The sequence below is a fragment of the Ipomoea nil genome, unplaced genomic scaffold (genome assembly GCF_001879475.1).
Source record: "Ipomoea nil cultivar Tokyo-kokei standard unplaced genomic scaffold, Asagao_1.1 scaffold2647, whole genome shotgun sequence".
Classification (NCBI taxonomy): Eukaryota; Viridiplantae; Streptophyta; class Magnoliopsida; order Solanales; family Convolvulaceae; genus Ipomoea; species Ipomoea nil.
In genome coordinates, this window is record NW_017619075.1 from 617,443 (window position 1) to 640,729 (window position 23,287).

Here is a 23,287-nt window from a genome sequence, read left to right on the forward strand (position 1 = left end):
CCGGAAAGAAACAAAGGTCGACGTTCGTCGTTGCTCCTTCCCAATTTGATTTTACCTTCTCATTCTTCTTCTTCTTGTCATAGCTTAGGGTTTTTTTTTTTTGTTTTTTTTTTTTAAATTTCTCAATAATTATTGCGAAGTTAATTTTAGGAACTTTTTCAAGAAAAAGTTTCTTTAGAAAGTATTTAATCAATGTCTGCTTCCACGGTGTCCGTCACCGCCAATCCGTCCTCCGTCGCCACCTGCCACTGAACCGTCGTCGAGAAAAGGCAGCCCGCCGCTTTGGACATTGCCGAATCCAACTCAACGGCCGCTGCAGCCGCCGTCGCGTCTCCATCCACAAGCAATGATAAACATGCCGCAGGCAACGCTACTATCAAAGATCTAAGTCAACATTCAATCCGAATAGAAACTAGAGATCCAATTCAAGCTGTCAGGAAGTCTTGCCCAACTCAAACGGTGCAGCGCCTTCGTCTCGCCATGAGAGGACCATGAATAAATCTTCAAAGCCCGAGAAACCGCGCTGGCTCACGGTTGTTAGTATATCCACTAAGAATTTATGCCTTCTGTTAATCATAGTAGGTTTAATTCAGATGGTTTGGAGAATTTTTTGAAGAAAACTACTACGATGATGCAAGTCCAAGTAGAGGTCATCGACAAAAAGATCGAGAGTGAAATTAAAATCTTGAGAAATGAATTTAGTGAGAAGCTTGAGGAAAATGTGCAGAATTGGATGCAAAATTTAAGGAATTGGATGGGAGGAGTGAGAATTTGAAGAAGCTGGTGACCGAAATGGAAACCAAGAATTGGGTGTCTAAAGAAGAGTTTGGTAAATTTCTGGATGAGTTCAAGGAAAAGAAATGTGTTGAGATCAGTGATGTGAGTTTGGAGGAGGACATGCTGCAGATGGGCTAGGGAGGGTGGACTCTGCGTTGGCTTTGCGAAATGACATTTCTATCCCTACTTTTGACGGTTTAGACAGTAGGAACTAACGGAAGGATGGTAGTAGGTCAGTTTTTGCAACTCGGAGGACCACATATAGTAATTACAGAAGTTAGGGACTATAGGTGGTGAAACCACCAAACTCGAGGGACCTTGGCTGGTATTTACTCAACTTTGAAATGATTGTCCTAACTGTGGAGCAAGCATTATACCATTGACCATCCCGAAATAGTGTTGCAGAGTTAATTACAGCAATGGTCCTCCGACTATTGCGATTTTCCAAATTTAGTCCTCGACTTTTAATTTGGACGAAAAAGACACTTGACTTTTAGATTTATTCGAGTAGCAGTCCTTCTGTGAATTTGCTGTTAGTTTGACGTTAAAAGCAAGGGTAAATGTGTCCATTCATTTGTTTGGTTTATATGAGCTTATGTTTGGGAGATGTTGGCGACACATTCCGGAGCCTCTCCAGTGAAGTTGAGATGGAACAAGATAAGCAACATCTTTCTCAATCATTGTGCTGTCATCCAAGGAGATTGGATCATATTGTTAAAATGAAGTGAGGAGGTGCATGATTTACAGTCACAATCCAAAACAAAAAGGAAATGAAGAAGAGAGATTAAAACAGAAGGTGGACAGAATACTTAAGAACAATAGAGGCAGGGCCAAGACTTTGGTGCAGTAGTATATTTCCTATAATTCCTAAAAGCAAGGCACTGCATGAAACATAAGGCATATAAACTTGTGAGTATTGTGATTGGACCTACTGTAATACCCACTATCTTAGAAATAAAATTATATCTATGTTTATTAAATGTGGTCAACAAGTCAAAGCTTATCCAAATTTAATATTGGATGAAATTACTAAATTGCCCTTCCTTACCCTTGAAGGTTAAGAAACCACTTTGGTCTTTGGATAAAAATCTCTTTTGAAAGAAGATAAGAGGAGTGGACTAGAGAGATGGAGGAAAAGAATTTGAAGCTTTGATCTCCATCTTCTTCAAGCTTAGGTCTCAAGTCATTGGAGTGTTCTAGGTAAGTTTGACCTCCATATATCACTCTTTTTAGTTGGGTTTAACATTTGAGCCCTAAGATTGATGTTTGAAAATATTAGGAAATTTGACAAGGAGTATTTGGGTGAGCTAAATAGCTAGGATTTGGGTGTTTCAAGTAAGTGGTTAACTCTTCTCTCCTTATTTTGCAACCCATTTATATAACCTATGTTGAAATCTCTACTACTTTGGATACCCATTTTAGGGTTAGTATGAGTTAAAAATATTTTAGAATATGATATTTTTTTGGGTTTGAAACGGTAAGTTGAAGTCTGGACTGGAATTCTTATGTATTTTGGAGTTTGGACTAAAATTGTGTTTGGAACTGTGTTTTCGGAATAAAGGTTTAGCTAAATTGCTGACTAAAATTAACACCATGTGTAGTGATGGTTGAATGGTTTATGGTTGCTGTGTTGGTAATGGTTGGTCCAGAGTTCAATTTTGCTTTGCTAATATGGCCTTATGTTTGTTTTATATATGTGAGGACGTTTTTCACGCATCCATCAAGTATCAAATTACAGTATAGAGTTTAGATATCGTTCCACTGGAGATGGCTCTTGTAATGTTAGGAATTTATTGCAAAGCGGAGTTAAGCACAAGCTAGAACTATTTGGTAAGGAGTTGGTTTGATATGAACTATTTGGTAAGGAGTTGGTTTGATATGATTATACTAATAACAAATAGAACAAGTAAAACAAAGGACCGGGATTTGATTGATTCAAGCTAAGATGCCAAATATTGTACTAAGGATTAGGAAATTAAATCAAGGTATAGGGTAAATGAGATGCACAAAAGTGTCCAAATACCACTCTCGTAGCTATTTGGAAAGTGTCCAAATACCACTCTCGTAGCTATTTGGACTTGCAACCTCATATTGAACTCCACTCTCGTGACAATTCAACCAAAGGATGCCCAAACAAGAACACAAGGCAAAGATTCCCCTTAACACCCAAAATACTCTCGTATTGGGTATTAAGTGTGTGAATGTGTGGCTAGTGTACAATCTCTACTCTCGTAGCAACAAACACACTCCAAATCAAGCATATAATTGGGATCCAAAAATCATACACAAATTTCTCAACAAACCCATTTCACACAACAACCCTAGATCACCCAAATAATCCCCTTTATGCAATACAACTCAAATAGGCATCAAAGCAAGAAATCAAACCAAATCCTAGTCCCAAAACACTTAGCTACTCATAATATAACAATAGATACACAATATTAAAAGAGAAATTGAAAGCATAGATGAAAAGTAAAGAGAAGAGATGAATAAGAAAACTTCTCTATTGAAGTCTTGAAATCCAAGATTTGCAATGTTCTTGAGCTTGGAAATGGAAAGGAAACACAAATCTACACTAATCTAAGCTATTCTAAACTAACCCTAACTAGAGAAATGAAAGGGAAATGAAAGATGGAATGAAAGATATGTTTTGGGGTGAAAAAATCCCTTTAAAAGGGTAAAAAATGGGCTGCAAAAAGTTGCAGAGGGCTGGCCACGGGTGTGGCCACGGGCGTGGCTTCACCCGTGGCCAGAAATGCAGGGCACACTGCCCAGTGGCCACGGCCGTGGCCAGACCCGTGGCCACAGGCAGTGTGCACTGCCTGTGCACTAAGGTCGTCTTCTAGGCCAGTTTTCACCCTCAAAACCTTTGAATTAGCGTTTGTTGTCTTCATCAAAGTTGTAGCCCTTGAAGTTAGCTTTCTAATGATATAAAAATCACTCGATTTGGACACTCCTAGACCGAGATATGGTCAAAATACGGAGACAACGCCAATTTGGGCGAGAAATGCCACCTTACTATCTTTTGCTTTGCCTTTGCATTGAATTGCCTATATCATCAAGACCACTAAGGCACAAATATTTGGCACATGAAAGAGTGTTGTTAAATCTTCTTTTCTTCATTTTGCCTCACAAAAATATCCTCATGCTATGATGACTTGAAATCTTGATCAAATAACTCAATGTTTGGCTCAAAACATCATTTTCTTGTCAAGTCACCTAAGCACAAACAATCATTCCATAAGTTACCAAATTGGCTCAATAATATAATGATTAAGAAGTAAAAATACCAAAATGTGCAAGGAAAAAGCATTAGTTTTAGACATTCATCAACTCCCCCACACTTAGACTTTTGCTTGTCCTCAAGCAAAAACAAGAACTAATTCACCAATATAGCACCGAAGTTGATCATACTCCCACTTTGCACAACTTAACGAACCACAATCCAACTTTACACAACACAACTTGTTTCAAGAATCATCTTAGCATTCCACACAAGTTCCATTCTCAAGCCAATAACCAAGCACCAAGATTATCATAGAGCGTGAGGATCAAGTGTGCACAAATACTAAGTTGAGATTATGCAAAACTTGGCTTTTTGAATGAGATTCCATAGGCTTGCCCTTCATACTCCCACTAGTTCAACTCTAAGATTGCATGCTAAGATCAAGTAGGACTTTTATTAGGCTTGTAATGAGGCTAAGGGTGAATGGTTGACAAAGAAGGGGTAAGGAAATCAAACAAAAGAGAGAACTTTGCACTTATTCACAATTGAGATTGGAAGAGATATGACATCAAAGAACTAAGGAGCAACTAACAACTAAACACAAAACAACACTCTAAAGTAGTGGATGTTGAGAATAATTTTCAAAGCAAACTATCAAACTTTTATTGAACTTCTTCTTTTTCATTTCTTCATCTCTTTTCAACATTTTCGTGACTTTTTTTTTTTTTTTTTTTTCAATTTTCTCGTCATTTTTTTCTCTCTCTCTTTTTTTTTTTTTTTTCAAATCAACAAAGATACTTTATCAATAAATCTAGACCATCACACTTAGATAACATTATAGAGAGTGTTGCTAACAAAACAAGCTCCAAAAAGAAAAAAGAATCACTTCCAACAAAAAGAACAAGTGCACTATTCTCTCAAGGGTGGAGGGAAATCTTTTGGCTTAAGGTTTAAGGGTTAAATGACAAGGGTTAACACAAGAAGAACAAACACAAAGGGGATTATGTGCTTAGCACTTATTGAACAAATAGAAAAGGCTCAACGGGGACAACTAGGGGTAAACATATGTGTACAAGGGTAGGCTTAAAGGCTTGGGCTAAACAAAAATGGCCTAAATCATTTCAAAACATGCAAATCTTAGATTTCACTTAGAGAGTAATGAGGCAAGTTCTAGCAAAACAACCATTACCGGAATCTCACATAAGCCTTCACTAGCAATGCACAACACACAAGATCAAGAATTTATTCAATTATTAGGTGGTTAACAAAGTCATTGGCAAGGGAATAGATCAATCATGTGTTACACCTTGACTCATCAATCACAAGTTGCATTGTAACAAGTTCCACCAAGCAAACCACAAACCAACAAAGGGGAGTAATCACAAATTCAAGTATATAAAGGCAATTTATTCAACGCAAAGCACAATGAGTCATCCAAGCAAGGTTTCAAAAAGTTCAATTTTTTTAGTTCAATTTTTTTTTAGAAAACACCTAAATTATCCCCTCCCCCACACTTAAAGGCTACATCGTCCTCGATGTGAAAGAAAATAAAGCACGAGGGGAGAAAATTGTGGCACAATAAGCATAAGGAGCACAATCTCTACTATCTACATTAAGTAAAGCACTAAACACATTTAAAGAAAGTAGAGAAGGTAGATGAGACTCCCCTAATGAATCTTCTTGTGCCAAAGAATCATCATGAAGCCTTCTTGGATTTGAGCATACTCCTTAGTGTCACTCCTAGAGTCAAGGGAATATACACATGAAAGCACAAGTGAAAGCATAATAAATCAAAATTCAAAATATAAGAAAAAAAAAGATAAAATGCAATAAAGTAAAAGATAACATGGGGTGCCTCCCATGAAGCGCTAAGTTTAACGTCGTTAGCTCGACTCAACCTCTCAAGTGTTCAACCATCAATGGATTGGAGGAGAAAAATTCCCATATTTATATCAACCTTTGCTTCTAGGTATTTCTTCAAGTGGTGGCCATCAATAAATTCCTTTAAGCTCATCTTCACCACTTGAAAGTTTAAGACACTAAGTTCATCCAAATCAAACTCCAAGAATATCCCTTCCTCAAATCCATTTTTGATCCATAAATCAAATAATGATTTTTTCCTAAACTTTGGATCAAGATAGTAGCCATGAGCTTGATCATTCTCTTGATCTCCACCTTTTCCCACTTCTTGAGTTTCTTGATCTTTGGCAAGTAGGGAGAATCTTGTGTCCTCTTCATGGAGCAATAAAAAGGAAGAATCCTTAGACATGAAAATTGGCCAATGTAGGCCTCCACTTTCAAGAACATTGACACCTCCCGTTTCCCAAATTCTTCTAAAATTCTCATCAAAGCGAGTTTCATCCAATGAAGGAGTTTCCTCATTCACGTCATTCTCCTTTACTCTTTCCTCCAACAAACCATTTTGCAAGTGTTCCTTGCCACCATTTTCTTCCAATTCAACTTGTGTCTCAAGATTGCAATCATCTTCTTCATTCAAATCTTTCATCTCATTGCACTCCTCAAGGACTTCATTTTCAAGATTTTTCCACCTTTTCTCATCTCCATCAACCCCGTGCTCTTCATTAGAGAAGGAAAACTCTTTTTGAATCTCTTCATTGGAAATGAATCTTGGATCGGCTCTTGAGTTGCCCAATTTTGTACTTGAGCCATTATATTTTCCGATTGAGTTTGTAACTCATCCACTTGTGAAGAGACTTGCATTATGACACTCATCAACTTGGATATCATCTCAGGCTCTTGATCAAGGGGTTGGCATTCTTGTTGAGACTCTTGATGTAGATATCCTTGAGGTTCCCATTGATTAATAGCATTTGCTTCATCACTTGGTCTCATGGGATAACCCTCATCCTCAATGCCACCATTGGTTACAATTGTGCCTTCCCAATGCCTAGCCAACGGTAAAGTCTCCTCATCCAATTCATACATCTCGACATTTGGTGAATGGTTGTGGTGTTCATATGGAGGTGGGCTTTGATGGTATGTATGTTGGGGTGGAATGTGGTTTTGAGGGTGGTAAGAAGGGTACGTAGAGTATGGAGGTGTTTGTTGGGTATGGGGGTATTGATCATATGAAGCATATTGGGGATCTTGGTGGTGTTGAGGATATGAATTGTAGTAAGAATCTTGGGAATGGAAAGATGAATCTTGGTAAAGTTGTGGTGGGTAAGCATTTTGGTAGTTTGGAGTGTATTGAGAGCATGAGTTTTGGGAGTAGGATTGTGGTGGATAAGAATTTTGGGATTGAGCATCAAAGTAATTTTCAGGAGGTGGGGCTTGAGTTGTACAAGGATTAATGGATGGAGCTTCATAGTATCCTTGTTGTGGCATGTAGTCTCCATAGCACCCATGGGATTGAGAATTGCAATATCCTCCATCAGACATGTAGCTTCCTTGGCTTTCATATTGCTCCCCCTGTTGATATTGACAGTACATGCTATATATGCAAGGCTAGCAATACACCAAGTTATGTAACACAATCACAAAAGTAAAAATAAATAACAAAAGAAAAAAAATGGTTTAGTCTCCTAGAATAGTCATTCACAAATGTTAACTACCACAAAACAATCAAAACCAAGCCATCCCCGGCAACGGCGCCAAATTTGATGAGGACGTTTTTCACGCATCCATCAAGTATCAAATTACAGTATAGAGTTTAGATATCGTTCCACTGGAGATGGCTCTTGTAATGTTAGGAATTTATTGCAAAGCGGAGTTAAGCACAAGCTAGAACTATTCTTTTAGAAGCTAGACCTATTGGTAAGGAGTTGGTTTGATATGATTATACTAATAACAAATATAACAAGTAAAACAAAGGACCGGGATTTGATTGATTCAAGCTAAGATGCCAAATATTGTACTAAGGATTAGGAAATTAAATCAAGGCATAGGGTAAGTGAGATGCACAAAAGTGTCCAAATACCACTCTCGTAGCTATTTGGACTTGCAACCTCATATTGAACTCCACTCTCGTGACAATTCAACCCAAGGATGCCCAAACAAGAACACAAGGCAAAGATTCCCCTTAACACCCAAAATACTCTCGTATTGGGTATTAAGTGTGTGAATGTGTGGCTAATGTACAATCTCTACTCTCGTAGCAACAAACACACTCCAAATCAAGCATATAATTGGGATCCAAAAATCATACACAAATTTCTCAACAAACCCATTTCACACAACAACCCTAGATCACCCAAATAATCCCCTTTATGCAATACAACTCAAATAGGCATCAAAGCAAGAAATCAAACCAAATCCTAGTCCCAAAACACTTAGCTACTCATAATATAACAATAGATACACAATATTAAAAGAGAAATTGAAAGCATAGATGAAAAGTAAAGAGAAGAGATGAATAAGAAAACTTCTCTATTGAAGTCTTGAAATCCAAGATTTGCAATGTTCTTGAGCTTGGAAATGGAAAGGAAACACAAATCTACACTAATCTAAGCTATTCTAAACTAACCCTAACTAGAGAAATGAAAGGGAAATGAAAGATGGAATGAAAGATATGTTTTGGGGTGAAAAAATCTCTTTAAAAGGGTAAAAAACGGGCTGCAAAAAGTTGCAGAGGGCTGGCCACGGGTGTGGCCACGGGCGTGGCTTCACCCGTGGCCAGAAATGCAGGGCACACTGCCCAGTGGCCACGGGTGTGGCCACGGCCGTGGCCAGACCCGTGGCCACAGGCAGTGTGCACTGCCTGTGCACTAAGGTCGTCTTCTAGGACAGTTTTCACCCTCAAAACCTTTGAATTAGCATTTGTTGTCTTCATCAAAGTTGTAGCCCTTGAAGTTAGCTTTCCAATGATATAAAAATCACTCGATTTGGACACTCCGAGACCGAGATATGGTCAAAATACGGAGACAGCGCCAATTTGGGCGAGAAATGCCACCTTACTATCTTTTGCTTTGCCTTTGCATTGAATTGCCTATATCATCAAGACCACTAAGGCACAAATATTTGGCACATGAAAGAGTGTTTTTAAATCTTCTTTTCTTCATTTTGCCTCACAAAAATATCCTCATACTATGATGACTTGAAATCTTGATCAAATAACTCAATGTTTGGCTCAAAACATCATTTTCTTGTCAAGTCCCCCTAAGCACAAACAATCATTCCATAAGTTACCAAATTGGCTCAATAATATAATGATTAACAAGTAAAAATACCAAAATGTGCAAGGAAAAAACATTAGTTTTAGACATTCATCAATATACGTAATATATGACTTATGTTTGTTTTATATATGCTTATAAAATGAATTATTTGTTTAAAGTGAGACTTGAACTCTTAACCTCATGCTTATTAATAAACCATTCTATGATTTTTAAAGAGTTATGTACTAAGAAAATTATTATTTTGAGAATGGTTTATACCTTGCATATTTCTTAGTTTGATAAACATATTTCCTATTTTGGAAATAGGTACTTTGGTATGTGATTTTAAGGAAATGATTTTTGCTACATCGGGCTATTTGATTATAAGAACTATTTTGATCATTTGATCAAACTCATGAGGCAACCTACATTTTGTTGTTTGTTTTGTTTGGCTTGGAACGTTCCTAATTGCTCATTCCGAATTGTCGAGCTTGACTCATTCCGAATCGTCGAGTCTTTTGAATTATTTGTTGGAACGTTCCATCCGGCTCATTCTGAATCGTTGAGCCTGACTCATTCCGAATCGTCGAGTCTTTTTGGACCATTATACCGATAATGGCATGTGCTACAGAATATAATAGTGGTTGTAGGTTGCCAATGAGTCATATGTTAAGGAATGATTTGTGCTTTTGAAAGTATTGTATTATGAAATATTGTTGATGCCCATGTAGCTAAAGTTTCTTGCTTTGTGAACTTGTGTATAGTATGATGAAAGTATATTATGACTTTGATATAGTTTAAAGATCGAGTTTTGCATCGAGTTATTACTCTAAAGCTTTTTGTATTATTTTGGGGTTACTTGATCCGGGGTTGAGAGGAGTATCACTTACTGGGCAATAGCTCATTATTAGTATTTTATTTTCTCATGTTTCAGAGTAGTAAGGACATGTGAATAGCATGAGCACAAGTGGTGGGGTCTCGGAGGTGACTTTTGAAACTAGGAGACTTAGTCCTAATTTTGGAGCGTATCACGGATTTTGTTTATTTTGGATATTCCTTTGACCCTTTGTATCTTTGGTAACACATTGTGCTTGGTTTGGTGTTTCTGCTACATTTTGGACGTACTACTCTTGATTGTAAATATTTAATAGTGGTGATTTTGATGAGTTTTTGAGAAGAACTAGTTGTTTATATTTTGTCATATTGGGTCGAGGAATTATTATGTATTCAAGTGTTGTTATGAAGGTTCCGAGAGGTATGTATGGCTAGGCTTCGTATTGTTATAGGTTTTCATGTAGCGATACGGCCGGGTCATGTCCTAGAAGTGGGGCGTGACAGAGTGGTATTAGAGCCTAGGTTTAAATCCTTAGTTGGTCAAGAAGTTAAGTTTGAATTTTTGCAAGATTAGGCTTTAACCTAGCGGAAGATAAATTTAGGCTTTGGGCAAATTTTGGATGTGGTTTGCTAAACATTTCGCTAATGTGGTCATACTTTCTCTGTTTTGAATTTAAGGAGTATTGCTTTACGAGGATCAGGAGGGGTGTTCCTAAATGTGGTCGAACTCGTCGAGTTGGGATGTTGTTAAATGTGTCGCCTATTCGGAATATAGTTTTTGATGTTTACGTGCTGTGTGATTCAGGTTCTTCGCATTATTTTATTTATGAGAAGTTGCAAATGATTTAAATTTGCAAGCTAAGAAGTTGAGTGATCATTTGTATATTAATAACCGTATAGGGCAGATGGTGGCGACAGATACTTGGTTTCAAGATTGTCATCTACAAATTAATGAGAGTGATGTGTCAATTGATTTAATTAAGCTAGATATGCAGGATTTAGATGTGATATTAGGAATGGATTGGCTATCCAGAAACTATGCCTACATTGATTGCGCTCGTTAGAATGTGGTATTTTAAATTCCTAGACAATCTATCTTTACTATTGGGACACTTTCCTATGAGTGGAGTGTTGGTTTCGGAAGTGCCATTGAAAGTAATTTCTGCATTGAAGGCTAAGAAAAAATTGAGAAAAGGCCAAAAGGGTGTAGCGGTTTCTTGACTTATGTAATGGATACCCACCAGAAAGAAGTTAAGTTAGATGATATCCCAATTGTTAAGGAATTTTCGGATGTGTTCCTAGAGCATTTACTTGGATTATCTCCAAATAGAGAAATTGAGTTTGAAATAGAGGTTCCCGGAACTACTCCAATCTCAAAGCCCCTTATCGCATGTCACCATCTAAGCTAAGTGAGTTAAAGGTGCAATTACAAGAATTGCCTGATATGGGATTTATTAGACCTAGTGTATCTTTTTGGGGTGCACTAGCGTTATTTCTGAAGAAAAAGGATGGTAGCTTGCGATTGTGTATTGACTATTGGAAATTGAATAAAGTTATTATCATGAACAAGTATCCTCTACTTCACATAGATGATTTATTTGACCAATTCAAGGTGCTGAATACCTTTCAAAAATTGATTTGAGATTAGGGTACCGTCAATTGAAGGTTAAAGCTAGTGATGTATCCAAGACTACTTTTAAGACCTGGTATGGCCATTATGAATTTTTGGTGATGCCGTTTGGGCTAACTAATTCTCCTGCTTTCTTTATGGATTTAATAAATAGGGTCCTCAAGTCATTTCTGGACAAATTTGTTGTGGTATTTATTGATGACATTCTGCTATATTCAAAGAGTGAGGAAGAGCATGCTCAATATCTAAGGACCATCTTGCATACCTTGAAGGAAAATGAATTGTATGCCAAGCTAAGTAAATGTGAATTTTGGCGTAAGGAGGTATCTTTTCTTGGTCATGTAATTTCTGGAGACGAGATTTCTGTAGACCGAACTAAGGTTGAAGCAATAACACAATGGCCAAGACCCACTAATGTTACAGAAGTAAGGAGTTTTATGGGTTTAGCAGGTTAACTATGCCATTGATTCGATTAACTCGGAATGGTATAAAGTTTAATTGGGATGAGGAGTGTGAGAAGAACTTTCAAGAATTAGAGGAAAGATTGGTTAGTGCACCTATCTTAGTCCTACCATCTGGGGAAGAGGGATTTGTTATTTATAGTGATGCATCAAGTAGAGGATTAGGATGTTTCTTGATGCAAAATGGTAAGGTGGTAGCCTATGCCTCTTCACAATTGAAGTCCCATGAAGTTAACTACCCCACTCATGACTTAGAACTAGCAGTTGTGGTTTTTGCTCTAAAAATTTGGAGGCACTACCTGTATGGAGAATCTTGTCAAATATTTACGGATCATAAGAGTTTGAAGTACCTCTTTATCCAAAAGGAATTAAACATGAGACAACGACGATGATTGAAGCTAATAAAAGAATATGACCTCACTATTAATTATCATCCAGGTAAAGCTAACATGGTAGCTGATGCTTTAAGTCGTAAGTTTTCCATGGCTAATGTGATAGTGGTGACTACTCAAACCCAATTGTTGAAAGATTTTCAAGATTTAGAAGTTGAGTTTTTTTTGCAAAATAAGCAAGGAGGGATATTGGCAACTATGATTACAAAACCGGTATTATTATATCGCATTAAATTTGCCCAAGTTGATTAAGATTCATGGGAAAAAAAAAATCAAGCGGGTAACCCAAAAGAGTTCGTTATTTAAGATGATGGATCCCTATATTTAAGTTGAACACCAAACACCTGCAGGATTATTGAAATCCTTAGAGATACCTCATTGGAATTGGGAACATATATCTATGGATTTTGTGAGTGAATTACCGAATAGTCAGCATGGGAAAAATACAATTTGGGTTATTGTGGATCGACTCACTAAGGTTACACATTTTCTACCTATTAAGAAGACCTAGCTGAGTTGTATGTGAATGAAGTTGTAAGGTTGCATGGTGTACCTGTTAATATAGTATCTGACCGGAACTCTAGATTTGTGTCAAAATTTTGGAGAAGCTTATAACGAGTCATGGGGACTGAATTAAAATTAAGCACTGCATTTCATCCACAAACAGATGGGAAAACCGAGAGGACTATTCTGACCTTGGAGGATATGCTTCGAGCTTGTGTCTTGGATTTCAAGAGTAGGTGGAGTATCAACCACTACAAGTTAGGGATGACCTAACTTATGACGAAGTACCTCTTCACATCATTGATCAGAAGGAACAAGTGTTGAGGTTCCGAGTAATCCCATTTGTTAAAGTGCAATGTTCACATCATACTCCAAGAGAAGCAACATGGGAAAAGGATGATGATATGAAGGATAGATATCGTAAACTCTTCAAGTTTGATGGTATGTAAGTTTCGTCGAAACTTAATTTAAGGTGGGGAGATTGTAATACCCACTATCTTAGAAATAAAATTATATCTATGTTTATTAAATGTGGTCAACAAGTCAAAGTTTATCCAAATTTAATATTGGATGAAATTACTAAATTGCCCTTCCTTACCCTTAAAGGTTAAGAAAACACTTTGGTCTTTGGATAAAAATCTCTTTTGAAAGAAGATAAGAGGAGTAGACTAGAGAGATAGAGGAAAAGAAAAATCTTGAAGCTTTGATCTCCATCTTCTTCAAGCTTAGGTCTCAAGTTATTGGAGTATTCTAGGTAATTTTGACCTCCATATTTCACTCTTTTTTTAGTTGGGTTTAACATTTGAGCCCTAAGATTGATGTTTGAAAATATTAGGAAATTTGACAAGGAGTATTTGGGTGAGCTAAATAGCTAGGATTTGGGTGTTTCAAGTAAGTGGTTAACTCTTCTCTCCTTATTTTGCAACCCATTTATATAACCTATTTTGAAATCTCTACTACTTTGGATACCCATTTTAGGGTTAGTATGAGTTAAAAATATTTTAGACTATGATATTTTTTTGGGTTTGAAACGGTAAGCTGAAGTCTGGAAACTGGAATTATTATGTATTTTGGAGTTTGGACTAAATTGTGTTGCGAACTGTGTTTTCGAAATAAAGGTTTAGCTAAATTGCTGACTGAAATTAACACTATGTGTAGTGATGGTTGAATGGTTTATGGTTGCTTTGCTGGTAGCAGTTGGTCTAGAGTTTGATTTTGCTTTGCTAATATGGCCTTATGTTTGTTTTATATACGTAATATACGACTTATGTTTGTTTTATATATGCTTATAAAATGAATTATTTGTTTAAAGTGAGACTTGAACTCTTAACCTCATGCTTATTAATTTAAATTCTTTCCAACTAAGCCATTTCAATCCCTTTGAAATTACTTTGGTTTAATAAACCATTCTATGATTTTTAAAGAGTTATGTACTAAGAAAATTATTATTTTGAGAATGGTTTATACATCGCATATTTCTTAGTTTGATAAACTTATTATCTATTTTGGAAATAGGTACTTTGTTATGTGATTTTAAGGAAATGATTTTTGCTACATCGGGCTATTTGATTATAAGAACTATTTTGATCATTTGATCAAACTCATGAGGCAACCTACATTTTGTTGTTTGTTTTGTTTGGCTTGGAACGTTCCTAATTGCTCATTTCGAATCGTCGAACTTGACTCATCCCGAATCGGCGAGTCTTTTGAATTATTTGTTGGAACGTTCCATCCGGCTCATTCTGAATCGTTGAGCCTGACTCATTCCGAATCGTCGAGTCCTTTTGGACCATTATACCGATAATGGCATGTGCTACAGAATATAATAGTGGTTGTAGGTTGCCAATGAGTCATATGTTAAGGAATGATTTGTGCTTTTGAAAGTATTGTATTATGAAATATTGTTGATGCCCATGTAGCTAAAGTTTCTTGCTTTGTGAACTTGTGTATAGTATGATGAAAGTATATTATGACTTTGATATAGTTTAAAGATCGAGTTTTGCATCGAGTTATTACTCTAAAGCTTTTTGTATTATTTTGGGGTTACTTGATCCGGGGTTGAGAGGAGTATCACTTACTGGGCAATAGCTCATTATTAGTATTTTATTTTCTCATGTTTCAGAGTAGTAAGGACATGTGAATAGCATGAGCACAAGTGGTGGGGTCTCAAAGGTGACTTTTGAAACTAGGAGACTTAGTCCTAATTTTGGAGCGTATCACGGATTTTGTTTATTTTGGATATTCCTTTGACCCTTTGTATCTTTGGTAACACATTGTGTTTGGTTTGGTGCTTCTGCTACATTTTGGACATACTACTCTTGATTGTAAATATTTAATAGTGGTGATTTTGATGAGTTTTTGAGAAGAACTAGTTGTTTATATTTTGTCATATTGGGTCGAGGAATTATTATGTATTCAAGTGTTGTTATGAAGGTTCTGAGAGGTATGTGTGGCTAGGCTTTGTATTGTTACAGGTTTTCATGTAGCGATACGGCCGGGTCATGTCCTAGAAGTGGGGCGTGACACCTACACCCAAGAAAAAATGTGCATACAGCTAAAATAGAAGACAACAAACCTGATCTCCTGTCTTCATCTCAAATCCTCCAATAAGTATTTGAATATTCTCACAGATGTCTCTAGAACTACTAAAATGTGGGCATTTCAAATATCTCAGCAGAATACTTAATCATACTCAAATTTTAACCTGCTTGAGTGCTTGCAACTGAAACCAAAGAATTATCGAATTACTTGAAGGGAAGCATGAGCATTCAGCTCATTTGCTGCAATCAAACCGCCAACTTGTTTACCTGGACATAACTGAATGAGAAATATTGTTGATAGATTACCAAACAGAGCATGCTGGATAAATAGAATTTCCCATGAAGAGGATGGCCAAGAATTAGACCTTAAAAATAACTGGTGTACCTCTAAGTGGACCTTGAGCTACTCTTCCTTCATACTCCAAGATTCGTTGGGATGCCGAAACGGAATTGGTTGTCGTTGAGGAGTAAAGCGTCCAAGTCCTTGTCGAAGAGCTTGGATGACACGGGGCCCTCAAACTCATTGAAACGAAGGTCTAAAAACTTGATAGTAGGCATTGAAAGCACAGCCTTAGGGAATTCTCCTGCAAAGCGGTTGTTACTGAGATCCAGCTCCCTAAGGATAATCATGTTTTTGAAGCTCCGGGGGACTGCACCGCAAAAGCGATTGGAGTTAAGGTGAAAGAGGGCGAGATCAGAGAGGAGGACAAGCTGAGGGACGATTGGACGAGATGCCCCGCAATGTCTGCGGTTACTGCTGCTACTCTCAACTTCGTTTAGTCCCTCGCCGACAGTTTCGAACTTTGGAGGAGTCTCCATCAATACTTTAGCTTGAGTATTAACACCTTTGGCTGATTTAGTGTTGATTTAGCCCGGCAATTTCGAACGAGATGCACCTTTGGCCGATTGAGTATTTGAAGGATCTATTGCATTGTACTGCCTTCAAATACTTAGAACTCAAAATCTTGCTTTGAACGCCATCCAGGCCATTGGAGCAAATGGGAAGAAGACACCCATCATAAATGGACACTTTTACCCCTCTTTTTAACGTCAAACTAACAACAAATTAACAGAAGGATTACTACTGGAACAAATCTAAAAGTCAAGTGTCTTTTTCGTCCAAATTAAAAGTCAAGGACCAATTTTGGAAAATCGTAATAGTCGGAGGACCATGGTTGGAATTAACTCTAGTGTTGTATTAAGGTAATTAATTACCATTTTACTATGCAATTGACCACATAATATTTAAATAATTTTATTGTTGATAGGATTTCAAAAAAATAAATTAAAATGATGAAATCAAAACAGGAATGATTATTCATGGCATAATGCCGAAGTAGTCAAAACACACTAAGACAACATGTATTATTTAGAGATTTTTGAAATATCTCATTGGGGACAGAACTTTGGGTGACATTGAAAAGAGTGGAAAAATAGATTTATGAGAGGAAGTAGAAGTTGGAAGTAAGAAGTGTGAGGAAATGTAGTATTTTTCATGGTGGAGTAAATATAAGGTAATGGTGATTGAGGTTGAGTCTTGTTGGTATAGAAGGGCCAAAAGGTTTAAGGTTCAAAGAGGGAGTTAATACCATCTAAGGTCCTCCGAATATAGTGATTTTGTCACGTTTAGTTCTAAACTTTCAAATTGACCATTTGTGGTCCTTTAACTTTCAAATTTAACTATTAATGGTCCAAGTTAATCACTCATGGTTCTTCAAGTTTCGAAATTTAACCAATTGTGGTCCTCTTAAAAGGACCATGGTTGGTTAAAATTTAATAGTTGAAGGACCATGGGTGGTTAACTTGGACTACTGATGGTTAAATTTGAAAATCGAAGGACCACAAATAGTCAATTTGAAAATTTAGGACTATATGTGACAAAACCACTATACTCGAAAGACCTCGGATGGTATTAACTCTTCAAAGGGGTTTGTCAAAAAAACAAAAGGTCCATCGTTAATAATTCCTTATTATATATAGATGGCCGACCCGATCACCCGAAGCTAATCTAATCCCCAAGTCAACAAAGATCCCAAGAAGAAGAAGCCGAAATTAAACATGGTTACATTTTCCACCAAATCAATCTCTCACAGCACTCAAATTCAGCAATGAGACTTGTTGATGCATCATCGTTCATTGACCCCTCTGCTGAAAATTTTCCATCTCCGGGACTGGCGGAACAAGCTCAACGGCCACCATATACTGCCTCTCCCTCTCCCACGAGGTGGTTGTTCAACCATGGCGGTCTCACCTGGAACCCTATTAGTGTTACGGAGATGGGGACCGCCGAGAATACTGCTTTGGTTGAATATTGGTGTACAGGAAATGGAAAAAGTATTGCCGGTGGTGCATACAGATGTTAATCTTTTCTGGAAATGTAAGTATACTACCTTCAGTTCAATAGAAGTTGAAGTAGGGATTGAACAAAAATCAGTTACTCATCCACCAACAAGTGCTCAATATCGTGTATACAGTGGCGCCGCGCTTCATTTTTTTAAAAAGGAGTTCGGGGATACTTCCAATAGTGTCCAACTAATTATACCACTCTTCAAATTGGCGTCGATAGGAAACATTGGGAGTCTTGTTGTAGAGTTAGAAAAGAGTGTCAACCTTGAGAGGCTTGCTGCAAAGTTAGCAAAGAGTCATACTGTTTACATTTTGCCAGTACTACTTGAAGCAAAATGCAGGATGATGCAACTGAACTCACTATGTGAAGGCCATATTCCCAAATCTAGTGAAACAAATGAAGGAAGAAATAATGTTGTTGAGTTAAATAATAGCATTGATGCCAAAGATGGAAACACTAGTTCACACAAAACCCACACTATCAGCAGGTGGGAGAAAGATCATGGAATTACCCTCCACCTTCTTCAACAACTGTTTGGTAAGAGTCGCGATACTGCTGCTAAAACTCTTGAAGGTGAGCTAACACTACAGTTTTATCATATATTCGATGTGGGAGTATTCTATATTTTCTTAGTGTATACATAGGTGGTTATTGCTTGAGTATATACTTTCTCATAGATACATTTGCTTTTCTTTAATCTCCCATTATATTATATTGTGCAGTTAGCACATCTACATTGAAGCGAGCATGTCGGAACTTTGGCATCAATAGATGGCCAAATCACAAGGGAAAAAGGCTCAGTTGCTCTCTCAATCAAAAACAACATTTACAAGCTGTTAAGAAACACAAAGGAATTCAACCATGTCCTGCTCTGCCTCCTCTACAACCGAAAAATTCAAGGCAATGTAACAGCACAATATCTGTCAAGGTAACCTATAAAAATGATACCATAAGATTTCCACTCTCATCATCCTCAATATCAAATATTTGGAGGAGCAATTGGAAACAAAGTTCAAAATATCACTAGAAAATTTTTCTATCAAATATCAAGATGACGAAGACGAGTGGATTACCCTGACCTGTGATTCGGAATTGTTGCACGGTTTGGATGTGTTGAGATCATGTGGCAAGACTGTAATCAGAATGATGGTCACCCCCAAATCTGATTGATATGTGGATGAACGCCTTCATTTCTTCCTTCTTGGTGTTGAAACCATTCTAGGTTTGTTTAGTGACAGGTTTCTTGTGTTTTCTTCCCTCTGTACCCTTTGTAATGTTTTATGTACAATATAACATACTCTTGTCTTGACTGGAAGTGTAGAGGTTTGTTCTCTAATTTCATATTTTGATGGAAAGTAAAGTGCATGCTATGTTGAGCTAAGAATGAAGCAGAACACTCTCATTATTGATTGAAGAAGAAGTATCAAGAAGGAAACAGAAGGTGATGGCTGCTACTTAAAGAAGACCATGGTCCACAGTAATAACGGTCCACAGTAATAACAGACAAACAAAGGAAAAGACAACTTTGCCCTATTAATGTCCATATAGATTATGAGCTGGACTTGGTTTAGCATATGGTTACTTTGTCACACCCCCGTAAGCTGGAGCATGAACATCTTGAAGGCCCAGCTTAGCATGGAAAGCATCAAAACTCAGCTTTGGCAACCCTTTAGTAAAACCATTTGCAATTTGTCTATGTGAGGCAATAGGCATAAGCTTAACCACCCCTTCACATACCTTTTGTTTCACTACATAGCAATCAATTTCTATATGCTTAGTGCGCTCATGGAAAACATGATTCTCTCCAATTGCAATAGCAGATTGATTGTCACAAAATAACACACAAGGACCATCACAGTGCACATTCAATCTGCAAGCAAATATAGCAACCACTGCACCTCACAAACAGAAGAGGCTAAGGCTCTGTACTCAGCCTCAGAAGAAGACCTGGAAACAGTAGGTTGTTTCTTAGTTTTCCAGGAGATTAGGGACTGCCCTAGGTAAACACAATATCCAGTGATAGACTTCCTTGATTCTGCACAAGTGGCCCAATCTAAATCTGAAAAACCTTGTAGTTTAAGAGGAGATTGTGCAGAATAAAATAGCCCTTTACCAGGAGAACCTTTGAGATACCTCAACACCCTATGAGCTGCTACAAGATGAGAGTCCCTGGGCTTATCAACAAACTGACTCAACTGTTGAGTAGCATAAACAATATCAGGCCTGGTACTGGTTAAGTAAAGGAGTTTGCCCACCAATCTTCTGTATATTTCAGGGTTATCAAGTAATTTGCCTTCCAAGGCTGTTAACTTCTGCCCTGCAGTGATGGGTGTTTGTGCTGGCTTGGAGTCTAGAAATCCATTTTCTTTCAAAATCTCCAATGTGTATTTCCTTTGAGATAGATTCAGACCATCTGAAGTTCTGATAGCCTCTATCCCCAAAAAGAAGTTTAATTGTCCAAGATCTTTTATTCTGAAAGCTGAATCCAGAAACTGCTTTAAATCATCAATCAGCTTTGAATTTGGACCTGCAACTACTATATCATCAACATAAATGAGTAATGCAACAAAGGAGGTGTTTGAACCCTTAGTAAACAGGGAAGGGTCTGCCATGGACTGCTGAAAATCACTGTCTATCAAAGCCTTAGTGAGCTTAGAATTCCATTGCCTGCTTGCTTGCTTTAAACCATATAATGATCTGAGCAACCTGCATACTATTCTAGAATTGTTGGTTTGAAGGCCAGGAGGCAAAGCCATATAGACTTCTTCATCTAGATCTCCATGCAAGAATGCATTGTTGATATCTAGTTGCTGGATATCCCATCCCATTGCAATGGCCACAGCTAAAAAGGTTCTAATAGTAGTCATCCTAGCCACTGGGGAGAATGTTTCAACATAATCCACTTCCAACTGCTGTGTATAACCTTTAGCAACCAATCTGGCTTTATATCTCTCAATAGATCCATCTGCCTTGTGTTTGACTTTAAAACCCCACCTACAACCAATTGGAATCTTCCCTGGAGGCAATTCAGTTAAAGTCCATGTTTTATTCTCAATCAAAGCATCTATCTCAGTCTGTATGGCCTTTCTCCAAGCATCATGTTTAACTGCCTCACTGTAGGACTGAGGCTCAAGAGTGGAAAGGATAGAAGATGCACAAAATCTGTCATTGTAAGTGAGGCCTTCATAAGATATGTACTTGTTTATAGGATATGGAGAAGTTCTAGCAGAATTTGTATTCTTTGTCATGGTATGGCAGTAATAATCATGTAACTTAGTGGGAATCTGCCTTACTCTTCCTGATCTTCTACACTGCACTTGATTGTCAATTGTATCAGTGCTTATTTCAGGTGCATGGTCCTCAACAGTGGCATCATTGTTTGTTGCATTGCTTCCCTCATCAAAAATGGTCTCTTCATTGCTACCATTGACATTACCTCCTTCTGTGTTTGCAGCAGGTGTGTGTCTTGTGTTAACTGATGAAGGAATCAGTGGAAATTCTGTCTCCTCAGTTGCTTGCATGCCTTCATCTGTTTCTGAGCTAGCTTTCCCTTCCTGAAAAGGATATATATTCTCATAAAAATGGACATCCCTGGAGACAAACACATCTTGATTAGAAACATCATATAACAGATATCCTTTAACATTAGCAGGAATCCCTAGAAAGACACACTTTCTAGCTCTTGTCTGCATCTTATTCCTCCCTTGAGATGTAGTGGCAGCATAGCACAAACAACCAAACACCTTTAGATGATCATACTGTACACTTTTCCCAAACAATATTCCAAAAGGGGTTTGTCCACTGATTACAGGGCTTGGCAGTCTGTTGATTAGATAACAAGCATGGAGGACACAATGTCCCCAAAAATCCATAGGAAGCCCTGAATGAAACCTAATGGCTCTAGCCACATTCAGGATATGCTAGTGCTTTCTTTCTACAATTCCATTTTGTTGGGGTGTATAAGCACATGACTTTTGGTGGATGATTCCCTTTTCATTACAAAAAGCTTCCATGAAGAATTCTCTCCCATTATCTGTCCTCAAAACTTTAATGTTTGCAGAAAATTGAGTGGAAACATAATGATAAAAGTTCTGAAACAATATTCCAACTTCTGAATTATTCCTCATCAAATGCAACCATGTAAATCTACTACAATCATCAACAATTGTTAAAAAATACTTTTCTCCTTTTGGAGAAGCTACTGCAAATGGTCCCCAAACATCCATGTGAACAAGGTCAAAGCATCTATGATATGCACATTTTACACTCATATTTTAGGTACATATTTATAATAATTTTTCATTAATTATTTAATATTATCTAATAATTAGTTTTTTTTATATATAATATATATAATATGTTCTTATATAATATATAATATATAATATATATAATATATAATATATAAATACGTACTACGTACTATGTATTATATATATTATAATAAGCTTTGTACAGGTGTGTGCCAAAAGAAAGCTTCATTAATAGGTCCGCAGATTATGGCGAGGCAGCAGTAGAAAGTTTCAACATATGGCACAAAAATAGGGAATCAGTGGTAGAAAATAACTTAGGTTCGTTTTGGAAAGTGTATAAATAGTGGAAGATTTCTATTTTAAAATATTCATTCTTCCCCTCTCGAATATTCTTTAAGGTTGTTATCAATGTCCATTCGCGGCTAATTTCTTGTTTGGTTTAGTGAATTGAAGCCCCGGGGTTCATTACGCTGTAAGGTTATTTATTTATTTTTATTATATATGTTTCTATGCATTTGAGTATTAAATATTCTTCTAAGTTATTTGAAATAATTGTGTCATTTAATTGCTAGGGAGGCCTACTAGTTATTTATTTGATATAATTATTTGCTATATTAGATAATGTTGTGCTACAAATTACTCTAATATTCAGTAGCAACTGGGTTAATTATTGACGGCTTAGTGATAATTGGACTCGGGTAGAATATTTTCCTAAATTAAATGCAACCGCTTGTGCTTGTGTTATTTAGTTTGTCGGTTTTCCTAGTTCCTATTGCTGCTATTAAATTAAATCTATAGCGCTTGTCTTAGGTTATTTAGTAGTTAGGGGTAATTAAACCGCGTGTGCTTTATTTACCTACAACTAAGGGAAAACAGAAATGAAATAATTTCACGACAAATATTCAATTGCATATTAATTACTTTATTAATCAATGATCAGTGTTAAATTTCGGTGGTGAATCTTTACTAACCAAGGTTTCTTATTATAAGTGTTTTCGATATATTATTTTCACTGTTTATTCGTTCGATTAAATTTCTCGTTTATTTAATTTCTCTTTTATTTAATATTTATTCTCGATATATTCCAAACCTCCCATTATTTCCTTGAGCACAAAAGTTAAACTAGTTACTCCTCGGGGGATCGATCCTTACTCCCGCTACTACGTTTGTAAGGTTTTAATTTGGGAGCCTACGACAGCTCAC

The 23,287-nt window shown here is 37.0% G+C and overlaps 2 protein-coding genes across 3 annotated transcripts in view; both read left to right on the plus strand.

Annotated features, from left to right (window-relative positions):
- Window positions 1–23,287, plus strand: part of LOC109154497 (ADP,ATP carrier protein, mitochondrial-like) — an 83,121-nt gene that overhangs the window by 38,645 nt on the left and 21,189 nt on the right. The window lies entirely within an intron of this gene.
- Window positions 17,486–19,001, plus strand: LOC109154374. Its single transcript, XM_019302181.1, has 3 exons — window positions 17,486–18,404; window positions 18,554–18,736; window positions 18,883–19,001. Exons 1-3 carry the CDS (start codon window positions 17,606–17,608, stop codon window positions 18,999–19,001), a joined length of 1,101 nt encoding a protein of 366 aa, XP_019157726.1. The 5' UTR covers window positions 17,486–17,605.

Excerpts from the sequence above, each read along its gene's own strand:
- LOC109154374 (XM_019302181.1), top strand. The coding sequence starts at position 17,606 with ATGCATCATCGTTCATTGACCCCTCTGCTGAAAATTTTCCATCTCCGG. Across the intron at positions 18,405-18,553 it reads TGCTGCTAAAACTCTTGAAG|TTAGCACATCTACATTGAAG; the intron begins GTGAGCTAACAC and ends TATATTGTGCAG. Across the intron at positions 18,737-18,882 it reads ACCGAAAAATTCAAGGCAAT|ATGACGAAGACGAGTGGATT; the intron begins GTAACAGCACAA and ends TCAAATATCAAG.